Source organism: Elephantulus edwardii, unplaced genomic scaffold, assembly GCF_000299155.1.
Source record: "Elephantulus edwardii isolate Elephantulus edwardi_28Jun2011 unplaced genomic scaffold, EleEdw1.0 scaffold00206, whole genome shotgun sequence".
In the NCBI taxonomy this organism is placed as follows: Eukaryota; Metazoa; Chordata; class Mammalia; order Macroscelidea; family Macroscelididae; genus Elephantulus; species Elephantulus edwardii.
The window spans coordinates 629,177-638,666 of NW_006399956.1; the positions used below are offsets into that span (position 1 = coordinate 629,177).

The window sequence follows — 9,490 nt, forward strand, 5'->3', positions numbered from 1 at the left end:
ATATACTATATATATATACACACACACATATACATATATATACCTTGAGCACTTATTATGTAGCAGGCACTGCAAAAGTGCTTTGTGAAAAGTAAAGTATTTTAAAGATGTTGGTGATCCAGTCACACAAGTACTTGGGTTGGTTTCAAAATTAAATGGTTCGTCATCTCTGTGGTTTAGAAAAATTGCTGTTGAATAGTTCCTGATTCATGGTGACCTTAAGTGTATTGGAATAGAACTGTGTTCCTTTGGCTTCTCAGTGGCTACTTTTTCCAGAAGTAGATTGACAGGCTATTCTTCCCAGATACCTCTGAATGTGCTTAACTGCCAATCTTATAGTTAGTAGCCAAACCCACTAATCACCTAGGGATTTCTGTGGTTTAAAAAGGAAGTATGTATATTGGCCTCAGACTCCACTTGATAGGCTGGATATGGAACTTTATTGTATATGTTGTTGTATCTCCATGTTTACAATGGTACCTGGGAGAGAATTAGACACTAAAACTTTTATGAATGCATGAATTTTTTAAGAAGAAGGGAAAAAACCCAAGTAAACAAATCTGTTTAAGTAGGTCTTTACTACCCCTAGAATTTTCCCTCTCTCTCCCTTCAAGCATTTGATAAAAATTACTGTACCTATTGTGTTCCATTTTTATGACATTAAATATCAGGATAGTAAATAAACAGCTTCTCTTTATGATGTCAGTTAAAGAAAACACTTTTCACTGTTCACTTTGCTCTATATTCAAATTATCATCACCCTCTTCAGCTTTTCTATTTAAAAATTCACTGGCATTTCATTGGTACATCACTTTGGTATTCATCTTTGTGACATTTTGCCAGTGAAAAAAAATCTACCCCAAGATTATTTCCAATAGGAAATAAGTTCCTATGTTCTGCCTTGTAATGAGTAGCATGAGTACAGGGGGTAAGACTTAACTTCCTTTGTTGCCAGAGCTCTTCTGACAAGCTTCTTTTGATTTTGTTCATTAGCTTTATCCCTCAATTTAAATATTCTACAGATCTCAAAGGGAATAAAAAGGAAATTAATAAATGAAATCCTGAGGTACTAGAAATTTTTTTTCTTCTCAGTATTAACAGTTGAGCACAGACATTTGAAATGTGTGTTTTCATCTTCAGTAAATGTTAGATGAATGGGATAGAAGGAATATATCTATTCTAAGAGTATAAATTATTAAAACATCTGTGTAGGATGTTTTCAATTAGTATACAAAGTTTAGCTATCTTGAAATGTATGCTTTTGATTGTTGTTGTTGTTATGTGCTGTCGAGTCGCTTGCGACTCATAGCGACCCTATGTACAACAGCCCTAAACTCTGCTCTGTCCTGTGCCAATCGCACTGTTTCTGACACTCCCATCCCAATTATCCCAGTCACTGAATCAGTCCACCTCATAGAGGGCCTTCCTCTCCTGCGCTGTCCCTCCACCCTCCCAAGCATGATATCCCTCTCCAGGGACCGGTCCCTCCTCACAACATGTCCAAAGTATGCCAGACGGAGCCTCAGAATCCTTGCCTCCAAGGAGCCACCCGGTTTAACCCTTTCTAGGATGAATCTATTTTCCAACAGTCCATGGTACTCTCAAGACTCTTCTCCAGCACCACAGCGCAAAGGCATCTATTGTCGTTCTATCCTCCTTGGTCATTGTCCAACTCTCTGATGCGTAACAAGTGATTGCAAAAACCGTGGCCTGTATCAGATGCACCTTAGTCTCCAGAGAGACACCATTGCTCTTCACTACTTTGGAGAGGTCCCTAACAGCAGGTTTTCCCATGGCAATATGCCTTTTAATTTCCTGGCTACTGATGCCAACCAAGAGTGTTGACTGTGGAGCCAAGCAAACTAAAGCTGTGAACAATCTCAATCCCTTCACCGTCCATCCTGATGCTGCCAGTTGGTCCAGTGGTGAGAATCTTTGTCTTCTTGACATTGAGCCTCAATCCATAATGGAGTCTGCAGTCCTTGACCCTTTGCAGCAAGTGTTTGACCCTCTGCAGCAAGCACTTCAGGTCCTTCTCAGTTTCAGCAAGCAGGGTTGTGTCATGTGCATAATGCAGATTATTAAGATTGGTGGATTTGTGTAGGATACTACTACGAAAATTGTGACTAAAGTAATAATCACATTTTCTAACAGTGGGAATCTGTCAAAGTCTGTGTCTTAGAATCTGTCAAAGTTTGTGTCTTGGTGTGCTGTAACAGAAATACTGTAAATGAGTGGCCTTAATGAACACATTTGTTTTCTCACAGGTTACGAGGCTCAAAGCATAAATTCCAGGTGATAGCTCTAGTGGAATGCTGTCTCTTGTCAGATCCGGAGGAGGGTCCTTACCTTTTTCAGCCTGTTCTCCAGGGTGATCTTGATGTGTAGGGCATCTCTCTTTCTTAGCTCTTCTTAGTTTCTTGTTTAATCTCTTTTACATCTCAAAATTGATTTAGGATATACTATACACTGACATAATGTTAATAACACAACAAAGAATGTCCTATTCTCAAATAACTACAGGGGCTTAGAATTATCTATAGCGGGGTTGTAATGCAATTCATAGCTTTACAGAAAGACTCTCTACCTCCTCAAAGGAACGTTTTGTTCTTAGTCAGCATCTTTTAATATTTAAATAGACAACAATATAAACATCGGTAATAAAATTGTTAAACTAAGCTCTGCTAAACCAATCAGCACTTGTTCTTCATGTCTTCAGTCATCTGAGTTCATGTTCAAATATATATGTACGTGTGAAGATACACATATGCCCTGGTTTGTATATACATACACATGCATACCTCCTATTAGTTGAGGGAGAAAATGGGATTAGCTGATTATTTTGAATGTGATGATGGTATTAGGTGCTGTCAATTCCTATTCATAGTGACCTACAAACAACAGATCTGACCCCTGTGTCCTATCATGCCATTCTCAACATCTCTGGCACACTTTAGCCCATTGCTGCAGTTATTATGTCTGTCCATCTGGTTGAGGGTCTTCCCTTCTTTCACCTACTCTCTACCTTTGAATGTAGTCTTGTACATTTAGAGTATTTCTAGCTTAAAATTCTGCTTTAGATAAACCAAGTAATTTTTTTTCCTTCAAGAATCAGCATTCTCTTGAATTCCTTTGTATTTGAATTTTAGTTCAGCTACTTTGCTTAATATATACCAAATCAAAACAGTCCAGATTCATTGCCTTCTAGTTAATTCGTATCCATAGTGACCCCATAGGACAGAGTAGAACTTTGCCGTTGAGTTTCCAAGGCTGTAAATTTTTACATAAGTAGACTGCCACAGCTTTATCCCATGGGGAATTGAACTGTTTTGGACATTTTGGTTGGCAGTTGAGTGATTTAATATATTAGTAAGCTTAAATAATACATATTGATTCAGAAATCTTAAAATATATTTATATACAGAAGCTTTGTAATTTACTTTAGTTATATATTTTTAAAAATTTTTCTACTAGTTTATTTGCAAAATTCAGATACAAATTTGAACAAATTCTTTAAATTTCCCTCACCGCCCCACCCATCAAATTGTAGTTCTATCTTGCGCTTTTTATGGACATTGTTTTGATGGTACAGAGCTTTTTAAAGAAAGAAATAAAATTTTATACTGATTTTCACACTGAATCTTTCCCATTTATTTTTCTCCCCCTTTCCCCCTATCAAATTTTGTGACCCTATGATTACCCCCCTCCCATCCTTACCCCTCTGCTATCCCCTCCCCTCCTTGGATCCTCACACATGTTCTACAATAAGAGTCTTATACAGTATTTGTCCTTATGGAACTGAGTTAGTTCACTTAGTATATCCAGTCCCTCCCAAGTTAGGTAGTGAGTTTCAAAAATCATTGTTTCTGCGTGCTGCATAGTATTCCATTGTGAGAATGTACCATAATTTCTCAATACATTTGATTGTGGTTGGACATTTGGGCTGTTCCCATGTTCTTGCAAAGGTGGATAATGCTACTATGAAAATTGGTGTACAAGTTTCTGTGTCTCAGTTCTCGTTTTCTCAGGGTATATTCCAAGAAGTGGAATCGCTGGGTCATACGGAGTGTCTATGTTCACCTTTCTGAGGAAATGCCAAACTGCCTTCCAGCCTGGTTGTGCTATTTTACAGTCCCAACAACAGTGGATAAGAGTGCCTATCTCGCCATATCCTCTCCAACATGTATTACTTGTTGTCCTGTTAAACTTCGCCACTGCTACTGGGGTGAGATGGTATCACATTGTGGTTTTGATTTGCATTTCTTATTGCCAGTGATTTTCAGCATTTCTCCATGTGTCTGTTGGCCATCTACCTCTTGAAAAGTTTTTCCATGTATTTTGCCCTTTTTGCAACTGTGTTATCAGACTTTTTCTTGTGGAGGCCTGTAAGATTCTGTTAACTTTTGATAATGAGACTCTTACCTGAAATGGTATTGCCAAGTGTTTTTTTCCCCAATCAGTAGGTTTGTTTTTTTGCTCTGTTGGAAAATGTTTTTGATGCACACAAGGATTTAATCTGTAGAAGGTCCCATTCATCAATTTTGTATTCTCCACCTTGTGCTTTTCTGGCTGTATTTGTCACTCTATTTGGCCATATAAACTTAATCTCAGTTTGTCTCTGATGAACTTTATGGTTTTGGCCTTTACTCCCAGATCTCTGATCCACCTTGAGTTGATTTGGCACAAGAGCCTTTATACTTTAATGAAAACTGAGTCAGTTCCAACCCTGGATACAGCAGAATAAACTCCCCAATCCTGCACTATTCTCTGTCACTGCTGTGCTTGTTGAATACATTGTTCTCACTACTTTGTTAGTCTGTCTTTTTGAGGTCCTTTTATTTTATTCCCCCCCCCCCCGCACCTCTCCACCCTTTCAAATGTAATGCCCTTCTCCAGGGAATGGGCTCTCATGATAACATGCTCAAAATAGATAATATAAAGACATCCACCCTTCTAAGAAACACTCTGCCTGCACTCTTCTAAGATGTTTGCTCTTTTAAGAGTCTGTAGCATATTCAGTATCCTGTCCTAACCACAAATCAATTCTTCTTTGATCTTTTATTTCTTTTCCAACTTTCACATGCATATGAGGTGATTGAAAACATCATGAGTTGGGTCACATGCACTGCAACCCTTGAAGTGACACTCTTGTTCTTTAACACTTTAAAAGAGTTCCTTTGTAACAGACTTGCCTAATGCAATAAAGCATTTGATTTCTTAACTCCTGCGTCCATGAGCATTGATTGTGGCTAGAATAAAATGAAATCCTTGACAACTTCAATCTTTTTTCCATTTATCATGATACTGTTGTGATGATAGGGAACCCTGCTGGTATGTTATTAGGTGCCATCGAGTTAGGTGTATGACCCATAGTGATCCTGTGAACAACAGATCTGAACCATGTCCTAGCCTATCTTATGCCATCCTCACACTTCTCGACACACTAGAGCCCATTGCAGCAGTCACTGTCAATCCTAGTTGAAGGTCTTCCTCTCATTGCAGCAGTCACTGTCAATCCTGGTTGAAGGTCTTCCTCTCCAGGAAGACCCTGTACCTTTCCAAAGATCATAGCCTCTTCTTTTCCAAATAATAGCCTCTCCTAACAACATGCCAAAGTCTGTGAGGTGAAGCCTCATCATTTTTAATTTCCAAAGAGGACTCTGACTGCACCCTCTCCAAGTCATAATTGTTCGTTCTTTTGGCAGTTCACGCGATGTTGAGTACTCTTTTCCAACACCACAGCTTAAAGGCATCCTGTTTTCTTCTATGATGTTTATTCATTGCCAAGCTCTCAGGTGCATAGCAAGTGATTGCAAAGACCATGGCCTGAATTATACACAGCTTAGTCCTCAAACTGACATTATTGCTTCTCAATAATTTGGAAAGATCCCTAACTGCAGACTTCCTAATGCTATATATCTGATTTTCTGATTGATGGTACCAAGGGTGTTTATTGTAGAACCAAGTAAGATGCAGTGGTTTACAATTTCAATCTATCATGTTGCCTGTAGGTCCAGTGATAAGAATCTTTGTTTTCCTGACATTGATATGCAATCCATATTGAAGGCTGTGTTCTTTGCAACAAATGCTTCAAGTCCTCACTTTTAGCAAGCAAGGTTGTGTCATCTGCACAGTGCAGGTTGTTAATGAGTCTTCCTCCAGTCTTGATGCCATGTTCTTCTTCATAGAGTCCAGCATCTCGAGTAATTTGCTCAACATAAAGCTTGAATAGGTATGGAGAGAAAAGACAACACTGACACACTCCCTTCTTAATTTCAGACCTTGTAGTGTTCGCTTGCTCTGTTCACACAACAGTCTCTTAGTCTAGTTTTAGGTTTCACATGAGCATAATTAAGTGCTGTGGGATTCCCATTCTTCTCAATGTTAGCTAAACCTTGTTATAATCTACAAAGTCAAATGCCATTTCATAGTCAATACGCATAAAAAGATGTTCTTCTGGTATTCTTTACTTTCACCAAGGATCCATCGGCCAGCAGCAATGATATCCCTGGTGTCATGGCCTCTTTTAAATCCTGCTTGAACTTCTGCAAGTTCCCTATTTATTTACTAGCCACTTTTTAATGATCTTTAGCAGTATTTTGCTTGCCTATTATATTAATGACGTTGTTTAGTAGTTCCCACATTCTACTGAATACCCTATTTTGGGATTGGGAACAAATATGGACTTCTTCCAGTCCGTTGACCTCCAAATTTCCTGGTATAAATTGATGAACACATCCAGGGCTGCATCTATTAATTGAAAAAAAAATTGTTTGGTATCCCATCAATTACTAGGACCTTATGTTTACTAGTGCCTTCAGTACAGTTCCTCCTTCATTACCATTGATTTCTGCACAAGGTATTTTCTGAAGGTTTTCAACGTCAAGTCAGTTTTTTTTGTTTTTTCTTTTTTTTGGTATAGTGACTCTGTGTATTCTTTTCACATCTTTTGATGCTTCCTGGGTCATTCAATTTATTTACCATTACATCTTTCAATAATGCAACTCAAGACTTAAATTTGGTTTTGAGTTCTTTCAGCTTGAAAAATGTAGAGTGAATTCTTCCCTTTTTAGTCTCCAATTCCAGCTTGCTGCGCATTCCATTATAATATTTACTTTGTCTTCTCTATCTGCCCTTTGAAACCTTCTGTTCAACTTCAGCATGTTTTCCCTTTGTTTTTGCTTCTTGATGCTCTAGTGCAATTTTCAAAATCTCTTCTGACATCCATTTTGGTTTTTTTTATTTCTCTTCTGTCTTTGTAATGACTTTTGGTCCTCTTCATGATTGATAAAATCCCACAATTTATCTGGTCTTCAGTCATTGGTGTTCAGTGCTTTAACCTTATTTTTACTACAGTTTTGAAATTGAGGTGGAATAGACTCAAGATCATATTTTGGTTCACAAGGATTTTTTTTTTTTATTCAGCCTCAGTTTGAACTTCCACATGTGTAACTGATGGTCTGACCTATAGCCCGCCCCTAGCCTAGTTTTGACTAGGTTGCTTCAATGATTTTTCCACAAATGTAATCATTCTGGTTCCTAGGAAGCCTGTCAGGTGAGGTCCGTGTCATTCTATTTCCAGCCTCATTCTGTCACCAGATCCATACTTTCCCACTACTATTCCTTCTTCGTTGTTTCCAACTTGTGCATACCAGTCACTAATTATCATTAGTGCATCTTGGTTGCATGTTTGGTCAATTTCAGACTGAAAGGTTTGGTAAAATTTTTGAATTGTTTTTCTTCTTGGCTCTAGATGTAGTAGTGTATGTTTGAATAATAATCATATTAAGAAAACTTTCTTGTCTGCCTATGGATAATATCCTCTCACATCATTGTACTTTAGGTTAGAAATTGCCTTTTTTTTTTTACTATGAACAACACACCGTTCTTCTTCTGTTTTTCGTTTTCAGTGTAGTATACCATGTGATTATCTGATAGAGTGACCAATGTTAGTCCATCTCATGTAGTGACATCTCATGTAATGCTTAGAATGTTGATGTTCATGTGTTCCATTTCATTTTTCATAATTTCTAGTTTCCTAACATTCAAGCTATGTACAGTCCATGTTCTGATTATTAAATGGTGTTTACAACTATTTTTGCTCATTTCAACTGCATTCCAGTCTGGACTCTAGCTTTAATATTATAAAAATCCATGTTCTTCTTGTTCTTCTACTGTTCGTAGGGTTAATTTAAGAAGTGGATGCCAACCATGTTTTTGAGTCTGTCTTAATCTGAGAACTCTACTAAAATCTATCCACCACGAGTAACCCTTGTGGCATTCGACATACTAGAGACATAGCTTTCAGTATCATAGCATCCTTCAAGTTTTCTCAGTACAGCAAACTGACAGAGAAGTGTTCTACCATTTAGAACAATGTAGACTCCAAATACAGCAAACATAATTTCATTTGTACCTCTTCGAAGAAATCGGGCTTCACACCAACTTTTAATCACAAAGGCCTACCCATTAGGTCCTTATTAATTTAAACCAGAGGCTCGCAGCCCCCAGCTGACTGTTACCAGGTCCTAATTGGTTTAAACAAGAGGCTCCCAGCCTGTAACTGACTGTTAATCAAATTTTAAAAGCCTACCTTCCATGTGCCAACTTCTTTAAATAAGCGGCTCCAAGGCCCCAACCAAGTCTGGCAATAGAGTCAATAGCAATTAACACTACTTACCTAGAGGCTGCATGTTTTCAGTGGTTTGAATCTACCAGTGGCTCTACAGGAAATGGATGGGTGGTCTCCTGTTTCAGTTTATAGCCATGGTAAACAGAAGGAGAGTCTTTGAGTCATAACTAACTTAAAAGCAGTGAGTTGTTTATGATAATGATGATGATGACATTACATATGTTAATATATATATATGATATTATAATGTAAACATTATGAGAAGAAATATTCAAGGGTGGCAGAGTCCTTATATCTCTGATGAATTTTCTTTGTAATAAGATTTTTTTCTTTTAAATATTTGAACAGTGTGTGGGTTTCAACAGACCATGAAGAAATTGAGAATGTGGCTAAACAATTTGGTGCACAAGTTCATCGAAGAAGTTCTGAAGTTTCAAAAGATAGCTCTACCTCACTAGATGCCATCGTAGAATTTCTTAATTACCATAATGGTATGAATTTGATAGTTTATTAAAATTTTCATATGATTCCCAACCATTTTATAGCTCATTAGGCTTCTTTTAACATTTGGATTTAAGATTTTGTTATTATTTGCTTGATAAAATGTGTCCAAAGTAAACACTGTTAACAGAAGATTGGGCAACATATCATTACTAAGTAAATCGCTGACGACTTTATCAGAATGCATAATCCCACGAGAGGGCGGCAGTATATGTTCAAGTATTATCAAAGCTCAAATAGCAGCTTTATTAAGACTATCAGGATGAGGGAGTTTTTCTTTTGCTTTTCAAGGAGAGGAGCAAATGGGGGGAGGGGGGAGGGGTTTGTGCGGGGAGAAGGGTGCAACAATGAATGAAT

General features: G+C 37.7%; 1 protein-coding gene across 1 annotated transcript in view; it reads left to right on the forward strand.

Annotated features, from left to right (window-relative positions):
* The window catches only part of CMAS (cytidine monophosphate N-acetylneuraminic acid synthetase), a 48,227-nt gene that overhangs the window by 7,140 nt on the left and 31,597 nt on the right, over positions 1-9,490 (forward strand). The window contains exon 2 of the mRNA XM_006897202.1: positions 8,981-9,123. Coding sequence (XP_006897264.1) covers positions 8,981-9,123 — 143 coding nt within the window. The remainder of the gene's footprint in view (positions 1-8,980; positions 9,124-9,490) is intronic.